Source organism: Python bivittatus, unplaced genomic scaffold, assembly GCF_059951505.1.
Source record: "Python bivittatus isolate LINGU-HERP-01145 unplaced genomic scaffold, Pbiv_v1 ctg000220_np1212, whole genome shotgun sequence".
Taxonomy (NCBI): Eukaryota; Metazoa; Chordata; class Lepidosauria; order Squamata; family Pythonidae; genus Python; species Python bivittatus.
The window spans coordinates 10,586,481-10,607,517 of NW_028277048.1; the positions used below are offsets into that span (position 1 = coordinate 10,586,481).

Consider the following 21,037-nt stretch of genomic DNA (forward strand, 5'->3'; position numbering starts at 1 on the left):
AAGCGCAGCGCAAGAACTAACAGGAAAGGAAGGGAGAGTCGTTCCTGGTAGAGGACTGCCTCAGGAAAGTGCGTTGAAAGGTAATCAAGGGCGGAAATCCCAGGCAGGCAGGTAAGGAGCGGAAGCAGGCACTCAGACAAGGAGCGGTTAGTTGGCCGTAATGCTACTTGCCGGCGAGACGCGCTAGGCCTTGCGGGAATGGAAGAAGGAACCCTACACAAAAGGGGGGGGAGTTTCTATGGAGACCAGATTCCTTTGGAATATTCCTCTGTTTCTATGGAAACAGGCGACAGAGGGGGGAGAAAGAAAGGCCCCAAAGGTTACCAATGAGGCTGTGTCAGGCCCCGCCGCGGCCGCCGCTGCTGCCGAGTCACCGCTCTGCGCTGCTGCCGTTTCCTCCTCCGGCCTGCACTGACATAAGATGGCCGCGGCAGGGCCCGGAACAAAAACCTCCCCAGTGCCGCGCCGCTCCTATCCAGACTGCGACTAAATCCAACCCTTCCTCGGCGCGACTCCATTGGAACCAGCCAACGTCCGTCACACAGAGGCTCGCCCTGATAGGCTAAAGGAGAAAGGCGGCTTAGGCCACGCCCACTGACCTGGGGATCTGCCTCCCTTTATGATGAAAAACTGATGCGGGGAAGCCCCTCCCGCCCGGCCTCAGCCTCGGGGTAAAGAGGCGGCTCTTGCAGTATCGGGGCCATGCCCCTCCGAAACTTTACGCAAAGGCGGAGGGAAACGAAGGAGCCCAGCAACGCCTTAAGGAACAGAAACGCGTACGGTATATCACTCCTGAGTTAGAGAGAAAGACAAATACTATCCTTCCTTTAAAGGAATTGCAAGCAAGAGGGATATTTCGGTAGGAGAAATGTTTCGCGCTGGTGTGAAAAAACCCTACACTTATTAAAATTATCTTTGCTAGCAAACAAGCATAAAAGCCTACAATATACTTTACATATTAATCCTATCAAGAGTTTTAGAGTGTTAAAAATACTTTTCTTATATAATCTCATTTATCCTTACCATAACTGTATAAAATAGGGCAGTATAGATGGAAAGACCAGTTGTCTCAAATAAGAATTTATGATAGGCAACATTTAAATCAGATATCTCCATTAGTTTTTACCAAAATATGTACATCCAGCTCAACCACATAATACGAGGCAATATGTCAGATTATGTTATTTGTTCTTGCACAATCCAACAACTGTTTATGCTCTTCCATACTGGATTGTGGAATCAACATAAAACTACATAAAACTACATAAAACTACAATACAAATCTTCTGCAACACTGAAAAAGGATCAAGCTGTCAATATCAACTTTAAGACAGACTGCACAAATCTGCACAGTATAATTGTAATAATTTCTGCTGCGTACCTGTAGGTCAGCATTGATCATGGCCATTTGCCTTGACACAATCACAGGATGTCTAAGGGTACCAATCATTAAACTTTTACATCAAATGAAAACTGATGTTCAGAAATATCAAACCACATTTATCCCACCTCACTGCATTTACAAAATACTGTTCTATTCTGGAGGTGTCCACACACCACAAAGAACAATTAAGGAAAACAAAAAAAGATCTCACATGTTTCCGGCTCGACAAGCACATTACAACTGTTAATTGACAAGCTCCCTGTAATCTCTCATGTGTAACCTACATCTGCATAACTACCTGTCTTCTAGCTTCCCCTCCCTGATTCATCCCAGTCTAAATCCTACATCAGTTTAGCCACACTGTTACATCTGATTAAGTGAGCTGAGCCTCATGAAAGTTTATGCCCTTTAATAAAATCTGTTAGTTGGAAATGGTGCTACCAAATTCCTCCTGATTTTTGGAGGATCATCTCTCAGCCCATCACACCTTATAGAGATATTGTAATGACAAAAATAGATGGATAATACTATATATGTCACATGAAAGTGATACAGGAAATATGGGTTTCTATGGCCCTGACCCTCCTGCCCTTTAGGAAGGCCTTAAAAACCCTAGTTCTTGTCCTGGCTGGAAGAGCCAGAGTTTCAAGTTTTTCTCTTTGCCCAGGGCAGCTGTTGTTTTGTTGTTTTATTGCCTGTCAATTTATCTTAAAATCTTAAAAAGCTGCTTTGAGTCACTAGTCAACTAAGTGGCTCTATACACTGTTGACCACGGTATCCTGTTGGGACGGCTCAGGGAATTGGGGGTGGGTGGCACAGTACTGTGCTGGTTCGCCTCCTTTCTTCAGGGCCCATCCCAATCGGTGTTGATAGGGAGCAAGAGGTCCCACCCTCGGCCCCTCCTGTGTGGGGTGCCGCAGGGTTCGGTTCTCTCCCCACTCCTTTTCAACATCTACATGAAGCTGCTGGGTGAGATCATCCGCCACCATGGGATGAGGTATCATCAGTAGGCTGATGATACGCAATTATACATCTCCATCCCTGGTGAAGTAAGTGATGCCGTGGCCGCCCTTTCTCGGTGCCCGGAGGCTGTAAGGGTCTGGATGGGGAGCAACAGGCTTCTGCTGAACCCTGGTAAGACGGAGTGGCTGTGGGTTAATGGCTCCTCTGTATCCGGGACTTTGTCATCTTTGGTGCTCGATGGGGTGGCACTACCCCAGACAGACCCAGTGCGTAATCTGGGAGTCCTCCTAGACTCACGGCTCCTGCTTGAAGAGCAGGTGGCAAGCGTGGCAAGGAGGGCCTTTGCACAACCGGGTTGTGCATCAGTTACGCCCTTTCCTGGATCGGGAAGCCCTTTGAACAGTCACTCGTGCCCTTGTTATCTCCCAGATAGACTACTGCAATGAGCTCTACTTGGGGCTACCCTTGAAGAGTATTCGGAAGCTACAGCTGGTCCAGAATGCGGCCGCGCGAGCTATTTTTGGAGCCCCAAGAAGGGCCCATGTAACACCATTGCTCCATGAGCTGCATTGGGTACCAGTTTGCTTCCGGGTCCAATTCAAGGTGTTGGTTATTACCTTTAAAGCCCTACATGGCATAGGACCAGGTTACCTAAGGGACCGCCTCTCCCCTATGACTTCAACCTGTCCCACCCAGTCACACAGAGAGGGCATGCTTCGGACCCCCTCAGTAAAAGAACTCCGTCTAGCGGGGTCCAGAAGGCGGGCCTTCTCTGCGGTAGCCCCCGCTCTTTGGAACATTCTGCCCCCGGAGGTGCGATTGGTCCCCTCACTCCTGGCCTTCCGAAGGACCTTGAAGACCTGGTTCTGCCACTTGGCCTGGGGTGGGGAGGGAACATCGCAAGCAGGGAGATGGCTAGCCCCATAGTGGCCGGCTGTCCCCGCCCTGATTTTCCATCTTCTTGGATTTTTTTGTTTCTAGTATTGTTTTAATTGTATATATGGTATGTATTTTATATATATTTATAGTTTTAATCTCTTTGTAACCCGCCCAGAGTCCCCTATTGTAGGGGAAATGGGCGGGAGAGAAATCCAATAAATAAATAAATACATAAATGATAATAAATAAATAAATAAATAATCTAATATATTAATAAAATTCAAACCCCCACCCCCAGAATACCAGTATATAGCGGTCAGAAGCAACCTGGAAACATAGCAAAGGTTCTCTCATGACAATCTGCTTTATAACTCTAGGCACAATCAGTGGTCATCAGTAACAAAGATCGCTGCTTTATGGGTGGATTGTCGGGATTAGGGCTCAAGAACTCATTCAGTCATCTTGTGACCCTGGGCCGGACACCATCTTTCAGCCTAACCCAACTCACCTGAAGGTGCTGTGCGAGTAAGATAGGGTGTGCGCACTATGCATGTTGTCTCAAGTATTTTGGAGGGAAAGATAACAAAGATAAAACAAAAAACATTGTTTAAAAAAATCCTTGTTTGTGTGGCTGTTTCATTATAATAGAAGGCAGAACAATGCTAAAGGGCGTATTGAGCGAACTCACAAATCACCTACAAAGTCCAATGTGAGGCAGAGGCCTCTTTGCCAAGCTTTTAAGCCTGACAGATTTATATGTAGAAGACTACTACACCAGCTCTAGATTACTGTAGCTCTGAACACCGCTACACACATTATATCAACATAGACATGGCTTTAAGAAAAGGGTGAACAGAATAAGTCTTGTTTGTCTGTCTATCGATCTAGCAAATTTATATAGATGCCCATCTCACGAAATGTGACTCTGGGCAGCATACAACAAAGCAGTTAAAAACAATTAAATATAAATAAAAACCAAAACTGGGGGAGAATGGCAACATCCTAAACACAATACAACCATCTGGTAGGCTCCCTGTTCCCATGGGACTCCCAAGGTTGCTGGAAAAAACATGTTTCAAGGGCTTTCCGGAAGGCTGGTAGGGATGGGGCTAACCTTACCTCGGGGGGAATGATGTTCCAGAGAGCAGGAGCCAGAGCAGAAAAGGCTCGTCTCCTGGGTCCTGTCAGATGGAACTCCCATCTCTTGGGTCCCATTTAGCAGACAGATCCGTAACATACCCCTCCTGCCTGGTGGAGTTCACTCAACGCGCTAAGTCCTAGTCCACTCTTTAGAAACTGCAATGGCTGGATTCATACATCTCGAAATATGTGTGGTTTGTCTGGCACATGGACCCAGCCAGCATCTATCTCAGTTCTGGTACTTGATAGCTTTGAACCAGAAGCTGAGATTGAACTTGAAGCTGCTGTCTTGAGCTCCTAACTGAAAGAGATATAAATCTAACAAGTGTAGTTAAAAAATAACATATAAATATATCTTTGTAACTTTTTAACCTTTGCTGTATCTTATATTAAAGTGCAAAATATGATACTTGAATTTAACATTTTTGTAGAGCCTTTTGACTGTGTGTGGCTCTAGAGATAATTTAGCAGAGATCTTTTCATGAGGTTTGTCATTTCTGAAATTAGTATGTGTGTATATTTATAAATACATATATTACATACCCAGTATGAAACATATACCATTTCAGGTCTGACTATGTATATGTTTGCAAAAATGAATGCTTTTTCATATAAAGTTTGGTATAAAAATTAGATCCACATATAGATGCTAAGCCAGAATGTGGTCTGTTTGGTTTTAGGTTAGCATATTGTCCAAATCTAGCTGCTGTGATTTTAAATGGCTTATGACTTAGCTTGCTGAGCAAGCCAGACCATTATCATTTACTCAATAAACTATGATTAGCAAACTATGGGTTAGTATGTTATGTGAACTAGATCCAAATATTTCTTCTTCCAAAATGTACTTTTTAAAAAGTTAGAAAGCCCAAGGGGTAAAGGATAAGTTTTTCCTGGATTTCAAACTGTTTGAAGAATAGACAAGGAAATGACAGCATATTCCAGTATTCTGCACAGAAGCCAAATGGACATTCATAAGGACATGTCAGCACAACATGATACTGAAAGCTGAGCCACCCAGATTTGATTTAGAAGGCATCCATCAAGCTACTCAGGAAGAGCAGAGGGTAAGTAAGTATGAATAGCACTAATGTTTAGGATAGGGCTGGAGTAAAGCTGAAAGGATGGCCAGCTGCTGATATGCCCACAGCCAAAAGGAAAAATTAATGCTGCAAAGATATGTACAGTATACCACTGGCATGTGGAACGTCAGAACAAGGCAAATTTGATGCTGCCAGAGCAGAAATGTCAAGAATGTAGACATACATTCTGGAAGTGACCAAACAGAAAATGGACTAGAATCGATTGCTTCGCATCAGAGGAACATCAGATTTACTGTGGAGAAGAAAACCATAACAGAAATGAAGTAGCCATCATTTTAAATAAAAGGGTTAAAAAGGTAAGTGCTTTGGTTCATCCCCCTAAAATCAAGCCAATCAGTATCATAGTGATCCAAGTCTGTTCTCCAGCCACAGATGTAGAGATTGAACATTTCTATGGCAACTTGCAACTCCTTGTCAATGTAACACCCAAAAAAACCAAAACAAAACCCTCATACTAATTAGAGGAGATTGGAATGCTAACTTTGGAAGTAAAATGGCATCTGGAATAATAGAAAAGTTTGGCCTTGATGTACAAAATAAAATGGGAGACATACTAACACTTCTGTCAAGGGAATTCAATGTTTATAACAAATACTTCTTCCAGTAACCTAAGAAATTATTCTACAAACGACATCACCAAATGAACCACCTCAAAAATCAAATCACTATCTGCTGGCAAACATAGAAATTCTATTCAGATCACAAACTCCTTGCAAAATTATAACTTAATCTAAAGAAAATGAATATAATCATCGGATCAACAGGATGTGACCTTAGCAACAATCCATGTGATGATGTATACACTGGAGGTATAGAATAGATTTAATTGATTAGACTGAACTCTGGACTGAAATTCGTGACATCATTAAAGAGGAAGTAAACAAAAATATCCCAAAATGCAAAAACCAGAAAAAGGTGAAATGGCTGCCCACTGACATGCTGAAAATAGCTGAAGAAAGGCAGAAAAAAAAAGCTACAGCAGCAGACAAAAATGTGACCAAACGCATGCTGAGTTCCAGCAAAGAGGAGACTATCAGTAATATCTAAAGAAGCGATGCAATTCAATGGGAAGGATAATAGATTTAAGAAAATAGAAATCAAGAGAACCTTTTATGCAAAGATGAGCACACTAAAAGACAAAGAAGGCAAAGAAGGATGATATAAAGAAGAAGTGGTATGGATATATGAAAGAACTATTCAAAAAAAATCCCCAAATTGATATGTACAAAGGTTTGTTTGCTGATATTCTGGAAAGTGAAGTTAAATAAGCCCTAGAAAATTTTGATAACAAAGCTGCAGAATTTGATGAAATACCAGAAAAACTACACTTCTACAAGATTACACAGTTAAGCACTACTTGCAGTCTGTAAGCAGGTATGGAAAACAGAGCAGTAGCCAAGGGACTGGGAAATATTAATGTATATTCCAAAACCAAAAAAAAAGAGTAATACTAAAGAATGATCAAACTGTCAAACAACTGGACTTATTTCAAATATTAGTAAGATGTTCAAGATTTTGCAATCCAGATTTAAACAATGAATGGAACAAGTATAGCCAGATGTACAAGCTAGATCAGTGTTTCTCAACTTTGGGAACTTTAAGATGTGTGGACTTCAACACCCAGAATTCCCCAGCCAGCCAATTCTGGGTGTTGAAGTCCGCACATCTTAAAGTTGCCAAGGTTGAGAAGCCTTGAGCTAAATTCAGAAGTGGATGAGGTACCTGTGATCATATTGCCAACATCCAATGGATAATGAGAAATGCAGGGGAACTCCAGAAAGGAGTTTATTGATTATACACTATACACTTAGATCACAACAAATTGTGGATAGCCCCTTAAAACATAGATGTATTTGGGCTACCTTATATACTTATTGAAGAATTTATATATTGACCAGAAAGAGACAGAACAGAATATGGAGCAATTAATGATCCAAAATTGGGAGAGGAATATGCTAAGCTTGCTTGCTTGCTTCCTTCCTTCCACTATTTGCAGAATATGAGAAATGCTGGACTAGAAGAAACAGAAATTGGCCTTAACATTTCTGGAAAAATATCAATAAACTTAGATAGACTGACACAACTTTGATGGCTGGAAATGAGGAAAACTTAAGGAATCTCCTGTTAAAGATGAAAGAAAAGAGTGCAAAAGCCAGTCTATTGCTTTCTTAAGAAAAAAGCTAAGATTTTGTCAATAGGCAATGCCATTCCAATGCAAGGAGGCAGAGATGTAGTTGAAGTAGTAAGAGGCTACAGGTAGTCCCCAGTTTAAGAACAAGTTCCATTCCCAAGGTATGTCCTTAAGTTGAATTTGTATGTAAGCTGGGACAGTATTATTGAATAATAATGTATAAGTAGTATTGTGTAATAAACTTGAACCATTATGTATTTAACTCGAATCACTGTGTATTTAACTTGAATTTTGCTACAATAGGCTCCATTCTAAACTATGGGTCATCTGTAACCCAGGCATTCTTAACCCAGGGACTAGTATCTTCCTATTTTTGAAAATTCACAGGGATGGTGACTGTAGTAATGATGGAAAGTGGTATCTGCTACTTGGATGAAAGACATGACAATCAAGACAAAATATTAAATTGTAGAGATACCACACAAATATACCTATTGTCAAAGCCATAGTTTTCCCAGCTGTAGAAAACTGATGTGAAAATGGAATCATCAAAAAGGCTGAACAAAGAAAAATCAGTACCTGTGAATTGTGAGGGAAGAAAAGATGATTGAAAATACCTTGGATCGCAAGAAGAACCAGTGAATACCAGGGTGAAATAAAATCAGACTGTTCATGATGAGTACAAATAAAGAAGCTAGAGCTTAGATATTTTGGCCATATAATGCAATGGCAAGAATCATTGGAGAAGACCCTGATTCTTTGAAAAAAATAAAGACAATTGGAAAAGAAGCCATCAGATGACGAGTTGGCTATATACTACTGTATACAAGCATAATTCAAAGAAGCAGTTACTGACAATCCTGACAAAATTATGCTGATTGGGTCTCCAAGAATCAGAAGCAACTGAAGAACAATACAGGTAGTCCTTGACTTACAATCACAATTGGGACCGGAACAGCTGTCGCTAAGCAATGTGGTCATTAAGTGAGTCATGCCTGATTTTACAATCTTTTTTGCCGCAGTCATTAAGTGGTCATTAAGCAAATCCAGCTTCCCCCATTGACTTGGCTTGTCAGAAGCCCTCTGGGAAGGTCGCAAATGGCGATCACGTGACCCTGGGACACTGCAACCATAAATACAGGCTGGTTGCCAAGCACCTGAATTATGATCATGTGACTGCAGGGATGCTGCAATGGTTGTAAGTGCAAGGACTGGTCATAAGTCACTTTCTTCAGTGCCGTCGTAACTTCGAACGGTTGTTAAACAAATAGTTGTAAACTGAGGACTGTAACTATATGTTCCTTCAAATGGGGGGACATGATTTAGAGCTGATTGTCCTCTTTTTTTTACCAACATATGGGCAAAATACTTTTCGGGAAGAGGAACAAGAAAGTTCAAGGAATTAGATTTCAAATGTATGCAAACTTCAAGAAACATTTTCACTGGCTAGCAAACACAGTCATGTTTCTTCTCTGGATAAAAAAGTAGGCTGGACACCAGAATGTAAAAAAAGCTAAGTTATAAGCCTGTATGAAAAACTATGAAAGACAGCATATTAATATTAAAAATAAGAAATAAGTCATACATAGTACTAAGCCATAACAGCTGGATTCACATATCATATTATACTAAAATCAAATCATGTTATGGTTTAGGATTGTAAGTCAGCAAGGGCATTAGCTCAACTATTTTGCATTTACGGAGAAGGTACCCACTCACGAGTGTGCATGGAGCTGGGGAGGCTAGGGGGCAAAAAGAAGGAAATGTGTATGATGATGTCATCACACAAATAATACAGCAGTTTATGTAGTCTATTAGAAATTGAGATGCAAGTAGGCAGTGGTGATATTAGCATGATGACATCATTTTAGCATCATCGTGGTTTGCTCAGATGCTTCTATGCCAGCTCTTTGCTCTAAAAGCTTACAGCCCATGCTGTAATTTAGCTAGCATGGTGTAGTAGTGAAGGTGTTAGACTAGAACTAAGGAGACCCATGTTCCACCCTCAGTCACAGAAGCTCACTGGTGATTTTGGGCCAGTTGCTCTCTCTCAGTCCAACCTACTTGCAGAGTTGCTGCGAGGAAAAAATGGAGGAGTGCTGTTTCTGCCACCTTGAGCTCCTAAAGGAAAGGCAGAATGTAAATATAATAAATAAATAAAATAAATAAAGGTTGGAATTAAACGTTGCCTATATCTTTACTGTACCACCTTTCTGCACTGAGAAACCGATTGACCACTAGGGGCAATAGAAGTTAGCAGAGGGACTCTGCGCTTTTATCTCCTTCCCTTGTTTAACCTGCTGGTTAAATTAACATTCTCAGGGTGGTCATCTCTTCAGCAATTTTTTCTTCTGTCTCTGACCTAAGCAGTTCAGGTACTCACCTGAAATCCCTCTCTTTCCATAAAGGAAGACACCACACAACAGGTTCTTAGCTACAGGTAGACTTAAGTAACTTGGCCTTTCAATCCCTGTCTCATCTTCACTCCGGCCTTTGGAGAAAGAGAGGGAGACCCCTTGCTTCATCACACTTGCCATCTTTTATCTTTTATCGATTTTATTGCAATTTATTTGTTGTGAGCTGCCCAGAATCACTGAGAGTTGGGTGGCATACAAGTTTAATAAAACATCATCATCATCTGCATTTTCTTTCATGCTAGCACTAGTCTCTTATAAAAGTTATACTCCTAATTTCTGTGTTTCTCTCTAAATGCTTGCTTTCTCCTGTGCAAAGCTATCTGCTGACCATGATTAAGTACCAAGTGAACTATGCCTCCCATTTTAATCTGGAAGGCAGAGGTGCCTCAGATACTAAGTTTTTGGGGATGGGAGGAAAGGAGAAAACACCACTACAAATAGCAGGTTAGATGTTATGGAGGCACTGTACTTTTCTGACATTTTGTTGCCACAGACTATTTTCCCTGTAAGCTACTGTGCTATTCCAAGAACCAAGGACGTGTGATAATAGTACAGTGACACCTTGATTTAATGGACACCCATTTAGCTGATTTTGGATACAGTAGACCAAATTCCCATCTGAACACCCCTCTCCGGAAATAGCAGATAGGTCCACTGCATCCACAATCAACATCTACAAGATTTTATGTCACTTGCAATCATTAACATCATTTGAGTCAATTTATGCCATTTGCAAAATTATATTAAATGAATTATGTCGTTTGTATTCATTTACATAATATTCTATTATGCAAATGAAATACATCACTGGGAATGACACGATTTACAATTTAATGGACATTTAGGATTAACGGACACCCTCCCTCCAAATGGTCCATTAAATGAAGGTTTTCCTATGGTCATGAATTGTTAACAGCACTGTTCTTACCCTACGGCTTTTTCATACTTTTCACATATTGAAGTACTGTATATACTTTGCCTCCTAAAGAGGACCAGCCTCAGTAAATATCCCAGATTTCTACTTTGTCATATCTTCCCATAATTTCACATTCTGGGGGGAACCATGTGTCCTCAAATGGGTACAACCAAAAGCTATACGGCTGTCAATCGAGTCAAAGCACTGGCATAAGTTAGCTCTACGCAGGCAATTTATTTTTCCTCACATATGAGCAGTTCAATCATTGTGAGAAGAGGGGAATAAAACAGGAATATTTGATTTTAGCATACTGTCCAAAGGAGAAAGCCAAACAACATTGGCTTCCTTCCTATATAGTACTGTTTGCCCGTTTGGCTGTCTGAGCAGAGAATAGCTTCTCCACATGGGAAGCTGCTTAAGAATGAAACAAGAACTTCACTGGATCGGACAAAAGATTCTTCATCCCAATATTCTGCTTCCATACTAGCTAGTCAAGCGCATCAGAGAGCTCACATTCACAAAGCACAAACAAATCAGTTCTCCTCTATAGTCTGCCCTCAATGACTAGTTATCTAAGGTATTTGACCACTGAACATGGAAATTCCACTGATCATCACAGTGAACAATTGTATGAAACAGTTCCCCCACTGCACTACCTATTTCAATCATACCAGAGCAAAACACCAATTGTTCTCTTCCGCCCCACAATCAGCAGCGTGTTGTGCCTGCCTTGTTTCAAGTGGTGGAACTCTATGGAAAAGGACACTGAAAAACCATTTGTTGGTAATTGCCTCCGACCTCCGAAAGACTTGGGAAGGGTGCAGTTTGGCAATTTTCTGGAAGTAATACAAACCTTCTTTATTTGGGCAAGCATTTTTCAGCAGGTGGTATAGTAAAACACGTAATCTATTGCTGTGGCAAAGAACCTGAATTATAAAGCATGAAAAAAATCACAATTTTATTTCCTAGATTTATATCCCAACTTTCATCCAGAAGCACCATACACAGTCCTCCTTCCTCCTATTTTTCCATAGCGCAACAATTTTGTGAGGTAGTCCTGGGCTTTCTGCAGTCATCAACAGGAGATGGAATAAGCCAAGTGCTGGCGACAAGAGCTTCATGACCAAATGGGAAGGTGAACCTGGACTTCACCAGTCACACCCTGTCAGCTCTTAATAGCCCAACTAGCTATTAAATCAAAAGGTTTATCATCTCTTTTATAAATACTGACATGTGTATACAATATAATGCATAAAATATTATGTATATTTTGGGCTACTGTCATTTCTCTGTTTTACCCATCTGTTTGAACAATGTGGGTATTTAAGTAGAATAAAATGATTCCATTGTTAGGAAAGCAAGAGCCCTCTGGCATTTTAAGCCAGGGGATGCCAACTGGCAACCATCTAGTTTCTTTTCCGTGGCCCTGAAAGCCCTATTTTAAGATAGAAAATACAAGAACGCTATGGCGTAAGCACATCACAGCTAAAAAACAAAAAAACAAAGGGGAAAAAACCCCCAAATCCCACTGCAAAACCCAGCCCAGCCCCATCCATTTTGCAACCCCAACCCTCTCAAAAAGATTGCCCACTCCTGCCTGAAATATTTTTATTATAGCACAGTTCTTCAGTGATTCTCATCCTTCCTTTCAGCTCCATGCGGTGTTGATTGGGTGAAGAGGTTTAGCCACAGGCCTCCACTTTGCAAGGTGCAGGCTTGACTCTTTCCATGTTCCTATTTAACATCTACATGAAACTCCTGAGCGAGGTCATCCATTGGTATGGGGTCAAGTATCATCACTATGCTGATGATACTCCATTGTACATCTCTGCCCCAGGCTCAAATAACTTCTAGTTTTTGTAGAAAACCATTTCAAGAAGCGAACAAGCAGTGAAGAGCTAATGCTCCCACTCCAGTAAGTCTGCCTGTCTGTCAAGTTTTGTTTTGCTAGAAAGCATGTTTCCTCTTTAATTAGGTTAGCAACTGAAGGGCCCACTGACATTCCCATGGGGACCTCAGTCAACATGGCCATTGACAGCTACCAATCTCTATCCTAAGGGGATACGTACTTTTTTTAACACTACAAGGAACAGTGCAAGTCTTTTTCCTCCCCTTTGGATGACATGCCACAGACTACACTTCAGAAAACTGATGGACTCTGGTCAAAAGCTAAATTTGATTTAAATTTACTTTTATTTAAAACTACTCTAGAGTAATTCAATACCAAAAAGATGATTCCTACCCATCTATTTAATTTTCTCCATGGGTCATATTAAAAATACAAGTTTGGTAACAACTTTTGGAGGGGCATTTTGGAGCACTTTTGACTTAAAGCACAAATTGTATTCTGAAGTATTTCAACAGCTCAGCAGCAGGTGGCCATAAAGTGAGCTATCCTGCTCCATGTTGACCAGGTCAAATGGATCAGTTACAAGGGACAGACAAGACGTATAAAAAAGACTGAAACAGGCAGAATTAATTCTAGATTTCGGGGTGCTTATTCAAACCATTTTATGACTTCACTGAAATACAATACATGCATTGCCTTGCTTTCCTGAACAGTACAGATTTACTCCATCACAAGCCTTTGCTGACTAAGAGTTCTCGTACCTTTATCCTTACAGTATAAAAAATTCCTACTCCATTATATTCTGACAAAGATTGGAGACTTTATTAATCAACTACAAAGTTTAGTTGATAAGGCCAAGATTTTTTTTGAAATTCAAATGAGATCTTAGATGCTTTTCTTTCTAACAGGGCTTTTGCTAACACTACTGAGATCATGTCTGCGAAGCTATTTGACTACTGTTAACAGTATCATTTATACTGTTGCATACACAATAAAAATAACACATTCAGCCAAAAAATAAACGTATTTTGAGTTCAGAAGATATGCTTAGCTATAAACCAACCAAACTCATTGTTTATAAACCATGCCAGCCCTCTTATAGATGGAAGGAGTCAGTGACAGTACGCCAGCCATAGCCACAAGCAGTACAATATCCACTGTCCAGCCTTGTGTTAAGCCTATTGTACAAATGTGACTTCAGGCCATTCCCTAGCAAGAGGCTCACAAGCCCTCAATATTAGATTTCTCTCCTGCTTCTGTCTTAAAAAAGAGTCTTATACAAATGACAAGGCCTACCGACAATCAGACTCTTTTCTCCCACAGGTGGGAATGGACATCAATAGCTAAAAGAAAAGATGTGACTGCAAGCCATCTTTGATAATATAACAGCCCAATCCCTAATTCGAGAAAAGTAATTCATAGATGGTCAGTGGTTCAGCAGGAGTCTAGGGCATGTTTGAGAACGGAGGGGCTCACTCAAGATTCTTGCCTGCTTCTTCAATATTTCCCACAGATTGATTCAATAAACCAAATTGCATCAAGAACTGAGCACAGCCATCTATATTGATTCCTTTGTGGATATGCGGGCAATAGGACATTTATAAGCTTTTTTTTACAACTGTTTAGCATCAACAAATTTGCTTCTGTGGCTGAAAGAAGCATGTGAGAAAGAATTACAAGCTAAGTTTTGATCCTGAACAGAAATTTTTGTTTTGAGCCACGTGTTCAGAAGCACAGTTGCTTAATTTGATTGGGCATATGGCTGTCTAAAATCACTTTTCCCCTCCATATACAGTACTCCAGCTGGTAACCTAGATAGTCTGATTAAAAAAAAATGATCACAGAAGTCTGATATCCATCCAGCTGTCCTTTAGCGCACATCAGAATGACATTCTTACTCCCAGAGTTAAACAAGGGTAGCAGACTTCGGGTTTATGGGATCTATTTTGCTTTTTATTAAAGCTCTGGAGTTTCATCAACTAGAGTCTGGTGCAAGAAAGTACCTGAACAGAGCTTATAGTCCTGTCACACAAAAATCCATTCCTAGTGTTTCCAAACTTCCACCATTTCATCAGCATAATTTAGAGTAAGGCGTTATAATTAAAAATCACTTCCTTGCTAATCTACTGCAATTCACCTAAATTACCTAAAGTAGATCTTTTTGCTGCCAAAAAGGCTCTTGTTATCATTACTCATTGATGAGGAAAGTGCACCTTGCGTTATGCTCAGTGAGTCTTCCTTAGGTCTACCAAGTCTGGGCTGCAAAGCTCCAGACAACCACTAGATGGCAGTAACACTAATCCTTCTCTGTCATCTAGTGGTTGTCCACATTTCTGCAGCCCAGTTAAAGTCCGCCTCATTTAAATTCACATTCCCTTCCTGACAAGCCCTGCAACAAAACGGATCACGACCCTTTGTCTCCTCCTCTAAATACAAAGAAAGGGCTCCTCAGATCCGAGATGCCGATAGAGGCTTCATAGCAGTGCTAAGGGCAGGGTTCACTCTATGAAGACACAATTTGGAAGATTAAAAAAGAAAGGGGGGGGGGAGGCATGGAAGTGAAAATACCCACGCAGATTAAACAACCCTTTTTAATGCTGTATTCTCTTCACAGGCCAAGGTGCCATGAATGTACATGCTGAGTGAAGAAAGGTTCCCACTGGCCATTACAGAGAGCCAGGGCAGGCTGCTTTGCTGGGGTCGGTTTTCCCATGTCCAAACTTAGGTTGCCTCCGGGGAGTTTTGAGAGATGTTTCCACTCTTTGCTTAGGAAACCGCAAAGTGCCCTGACCACTGCTGCGGCTCGTACAGTACAAAGAATCCGAAACGCTGTGGGGTTGTTCTGAGTTGGCTAAACGGGAGTGAATACACCTTCCCGCTACCCTATGTGGGCATGCATGCGTCTGTCTGTCTGTCTGTCTACCAACCAACGGACTGGACTCAAACTCAGCATCAGCGAAGCACAGGACTGCCGAGCGGGGAAAAACGCTGTCGGCAAACCCACCCACACCGCTTGATCCCAGAGGAGGAAAAATATGCCCAGCTGGGAAACACCGGGGTGGGGAAGCGAGCTACCTCCCCCCACCCTGCAAACTGGATGACAGGCTGTGAACTTCTCTTCCCCGGCCATGGCTTTTCCAGAGACCTGGATGCCCCCATCAGCAAAATGACCTTGTGCTTCAGCGCGCCGCCCCCGCCCCCCTCGCCTTCTCCAATCTCACCCCTTCCGCCCATCATTTTATCACCCTCTCTGCTAAACGCTGCCCCCACGCAACCCGGGGAGAGGGCTGCTCCTTGTTTTCGCTTCGCGCGCCTTCCCTGCCCCCTCTCCTCAGGCCTCCCCCGATTCGGATCTTACCCCCCCCACTCTGGACCGCCGCCGTTCCAGCTCCGGCTCTTGCTCCCGCCGCTACAGATTGCCTGCAGGGCCTAGCCGCCGCCTGCTATGAAGAAGGGGTCGGTCCGGCCCATTCAGGCGGAGAGGGGAGAAAGGTGCCTCGGTCCACCCTAAGCAGCGCCACCAGCCATCCTGTCATTCATATAAGTATTTCCGTGCGGTATTATAACTCTCTCCTTTTTTTCTATGGCGGTCTCTTTTGGAAAACAATTGCTGGAACGAAGGAAGAGGAATCAAAGCAGGTATTCTCCCCCACCACGTTCGGAATGGTGGAGCTCAGTGAGCGCAAGGCTACTCGGGAAATGTAGTTTATAATCGTCTGGATGGGTAAGCGAGCACGTGGCTTCTGAGGTCGCGTGAATTGGGGGTAGACTAGACGAATGGTCGTAGAAAGGGACGGAAGCAGAGATGGTTTAGCGGGATGGAACGAGCAGGGGAGTTGAGTAAGATCAAATATGGAGACAGACACCTGCGCGAGGAGTGTTAAGATGAAGGAGCACCGGACAGAGGAAGAGAGGAGGGTAGAGAGGAGAATTTGGCATCTTCATTTGAATCAGATAACGATGGAAACATAACCTTCTTTGAGGGCCTTAGGAAAATAGAAGATGCTTCTGAACGCGTGTAGAATGATTTCTGTATCCTTTGAACAATCACAACCAGCCTGGGATCATCCCTTTGTTGTTGATGAAGCGGCGTCAGTTGGTCCCTAATGTTTTCTTCAGGCAAATTCACATTTCACACCGCGGCACGTGATGAGGCGGGAAAGATGTAGCTTAATTTGAGCCAAGAACGACTAGAAACTTGTTTTCTGTCAAGGTTCTGCTTTTTAATATAGAATTATTCCAAAGCACACATAATAGCTTGGTCCCTGCCATTTGGAAACCAAGAAATGCTTCCAGACAGAAGGTATCCAAGCATGTTAGACTATTCTAAGACATCCTTTGTTTTGGTCTGGAGATGTATGGAAGATGGGTAGGTACCTGTCAGATATATGGTCCTGGGTGAAAAGGTTGCTGGTTTTGGTGACAACTGAGCTACTTCAAGGTGAGTCATCTTGATTGATAGGTAACAATATTTCATATTCCATTTGAATTCAAAAGGACCCAGTTTTGTTTTGTTTTTAAACCAAGTCTATAATATATATTGTATATTTGCAAAATCCAACCTCTCAACTGAGAGGCAAACCCAGTTTTCCTCCAAATGTGTTGAACTAAAATTTTGGAATGTGTAGTTCAATGTATCTGGAGGGCAACAGGTTGAATATGATGGCAAAGATAAAAACTATTTTGTTTTAATGTGATCTTCATTTATTTTAGAATGGAGCAGAGGCAGTCAAAAACTTCTGGTTATTCTGAGGTTTCTCTGTCCTTCAGTTTCAAGATATTCTCTCAGTGGGAATCAAAAGATAGCTCTGACTTAGGATGGCTGATAAGTCATAGTTTGAAAGAGGTCCGAGCACTGTAATATATTTAAGCGGCAGTAACCCAACACTTTTAACTCGGCTACTAAATTAATTAAGCCATTTTCTGGGCTCTATACATTGCACTGAACTAACCAAACAGACTGATCAAGGCTAATACTAACCCACATTTAGCAATGTGTCCAACTGCAGCTGCTAGGTCTTTATAAGTAGCCTGAATGAATGGGTTCTATGGCCTGAATAAGTGTGCTGTATGAACACCACCTTATATTTTTCAAGGCAGGAAAATTAAAAGTAGATCCTTATTCCTCTCCCCAAACCTGTCTGGGGATTTCTGAGGCACCTGGATGATAAAGAAGCACATTTAAAAAAAAAAAAGACAATAATCAGAGAAAGACCCTGTTTATTTTCTTTCCCAGAGCTGCCCCGGGGGAAGGAAAGACAGCACCAGGAGAGGGCAGCTAGGAATTTCTGTATTAAAATAGCATCTTCATAAAACATGCAGCTGGCCTGGACATGCATCCCACTTACTCCATTCCCTCCTTCCACAGTCCAGCTGAGGTTGAGATTCAAGTTAGCAGAGTAACAATTCATCATTACTCCCTTTCCAAGCTGTCCTTGCTGTTGCTAACAATGACATGCGAGACCACACTGTAGAATGGGGGAAAGCTGGAAAGTTGACCTCTGGCTCGTGGAATGGACTCTCTTCTGACTGTTGCTTCACTAGCTTGGCAGCACCCTCTCTTCCATTGTCCTTGGATGTATTTTTGCCAGCAGCGTAGGAGTTATTGGCTCCTAACAGTATCTACAAGTAGGAGGTGAAGCTTTTCCCTTTTTGGCTTTCCACCCTGAGGGAAGCAACGGTGGATCAGACTCTCCTGTCCTCTAAGCCCCTATGAAACCACAGAGGCAGGGATGCAAACGTTGTGGGACCTTGGTCTTTGGACCTGAGAGATACTGTCACTCAGCAAGGCATAAGGGTTCATTGCATGGGGGCAAGTAAAGCTGGAGGACAAGGGCCATGGCTTGTACTGGCTACTGGGAAAGGCTTCAAAAGCAGGCCTATGCTCCCATAAAGGTATGAGGTGTATACTGCGTATGATGACAGTGGAAAATCACCTATCTAATGGTGCCTCTGATCCTCAGTCTTTATTTCCTATATACAATACATATCTGGATGTGGTTGATTGGTCTTGATGTCCAGTTGCCTGTTCATCAAACCAAGTAGTTCCTGACCAATAGGCAGGGGTAGGGAAAGGGATAACACAACTGTGAAGCTCCAGAGTTCTTTGCCCCATGCTGCTGTCCCTCAGAACCCTCCCCTTGAGTGGGTTGTATTGATTCAGCAGAGAAGGCATCAGGAGATAGCTCTGAGGAAGCAAGGGCAATTATTCTTTCTGCTCGACAGCTGCCTCTCTCTTGCTCTGTGGCTCCTCCAGTGAACATGGAGTCTCCAAAGGTTCTGCCAGCCTGGGAGCTTCAATGGTGACCTCATGAGCCATGCTCATGGAGGTACGAGGAGTAACAGGGAGGCGGCCACTGACATCCGTGGCCCGGAGACGTTGCATGAATGTAGTGACACGAATGGCTTTCTGCAAGAAGAAAAGCAGTATCAAGAAACGGTATGAAATGAACTTCTGAACTGCTACCCCTTTGGTTCTTCATCCAAGAACCAAATTATATTGGCGTTCTGTGGATGAAGAACTGGTACAGATTAAGGCATTTGCCGCTTGCCACTGCTGTAACTAAAGAAGTAAAACGAAGGAGGAACATGGCTTCCTTTTCTCCTCTACTTGTAGACTTATGACAACAGCAATACATTTGCATCAATGGTTTCCCTTGAAACACTGGATTCTAAAGGTCCATAGGAGAGAAGAATCAAAAACATGACTCTATTTATACGTTCTATAAGGCCTTGCATGACTTGGGGCCAGGCTGTTTGAAAGATCAAAATTATTCCTCTAGAGCAGCCTTTCTCAACCTTTTGACTCTGGAGGAACCCTTGAAATATTTTTCAGGCCTCAGGGAACCCCTGCAAATGCAGGCTCAAATATAGGCCAGAAGTTACAAAATTCTAATATTTGTTTCATGTATAGGCCTGTATATATGCATTAACAGTGTTCTTAAACTAAAAATAAAGAATGAAACTTACCTCTTTAATGTGAAACCTGTGCTTGTTTTTTTGCTGCACAAATACTCAGTTCTGGGCCAAACTTGAGTTTTGGAGATCAGTTGTGGTAAATTTTTGGCCTTTGCGAGTTGCATTTTTGGGGCTATTTTGGGCTACTTTTAAGGGCGTGTACAGTTTTGGGTGATATATTAAACTGTCGTGAATGATAACTGCAAAATGCATTGCAAGAACTCAGATGATGCCAGCATGCTGAGTCAGGTCAGCCGGCCTCCTCCCCTCTCACTGCACCACCAGTACCTTGTTCCCCAAATCCAGCTCCTTCTTTCTCGGCCCCCATTTCCACCTCCTCTCCCAAGGACCCCTTTGCAAAACTAGAGGGAGACTGATGCCTTGCAGCCTCCAACACCCCTCCCCTTAATATTTGGACTCTTCAAGCTCTCCTGAAATCTTGGCACCCTGATGCCAAAGCCTTCACCACCACCACCACCACCACCACCACCACTTTCTCCTTTTCCCCCTCCTCCCCCCCACCTTTGTGGGTGGCTCCTGCTGCCCCTGGTGCCTGAGCCAGCCGAGCCCCGGATCTCCTGCGCCCGCCCTGAGACAGAGCCCCCTGGGGCCACTGCACATGCATGCAGAAAGGCAGACATGTGCCAGCAAGGAGAGCCCCAGCATGGAGGCCCTGGGCGGCATCTCTCTCTTGTGCGCGTTGTCTCACCACCTGCTGCTCCTCCCTTCTCTCCTCCAATCCTCCGCACGTGCTGCAGCGGGCCAACTCAGTGTTGGAGGTTGTAGGGTTTTTGTTCGTTTTTTTCTCTGCTTTTTAAAAATAAATCATGATCACCCAGGGAACCCCTAGTGACCTCTCATGGAACCCTAGGGTTCTGCAGAACCCTGGTTGAGAAACCCTGCTCTAGAGCCTGCCTGGAGGAACCCATCCTTCTGCCCCATCACCACTGAAGACACTTTTTCCTTGTTTCTTATAATACCTTATTTTCTGATTACTTGCCATATTCTACTTTGTTATAGAACCATAGACTTGGAAGGGACTTAAGAAGTCATCAAGTCCAACTTGCATACTGCAGGATTCATGATGCCATCTCTGTTAGATTACTACCCAGCCTCTGCTTAAAAACCTCCAGTGAAGGCGAAGAAACCACTCCATGTGTGACCTCTTCCACTGATTGACAGCTCTTACTGTCAAGAAGTTCTTCCTTATATTTAATTTGTATCTACATCCTTGAAGTTTAATCCCATTAGTTCTTGTCTTACCCTCTGAAGCAAGTGAGGATAAGTCTGAACCCTCTACA

At 42.6% G+C, this 21,037-nt stretch overlaps 2 protein-coding genes across 4 annotated transcripts in view; both read right to left on the reverse strand.

The window, feature by feature from the left end:
- The window catches only part of UBA1 (ubiquitin like modifier activating enzyme 1), a 36,470-nt gene extending 20,212 nt beyond the window's left edge, over positions 1 to 16,258 (reverse strand). Inside the window, exon 1 of one of the 2 annotated variants that reach the window (XM_025163642.2) lies at positions 16,138 to 16,258. The gene's annotated coding sequence lies outside the window, so the exon portion shown is untranslated. Of the gene's footprint in view, positions 1 to 324; positions 478 to 16,137 lie in introns of those variants that run through there. The other variant, XM_007423605.4, reaches the window with a different exon arrangement.
- A 1,881-nt stretch (positions 16,259 to 18,139) lies between these two features.
- The window catches only part of LOC103052186 (caM kinase-like vesicle-associated protein), a 34,749-nt gene continuing 31,851 nt past the window's right edge, over positions 18,140 to 21,037 (reverse strand). For both annotated transcript variants that reach the window (XM_088137871.1, XM_007423628.3), the window contains one exon: positions 18,140 to 19,188. In XM_088137871.1, the coding sequence (XP_087993997.1) occupies positions 18,985 to 19,188 (204 nt within the window). In that variant the 3' untranslated portion in view covers positions 18,140 to 18,984. The remainder of the gene's footprint in view (positions 19,189 to 21,037) is intronic.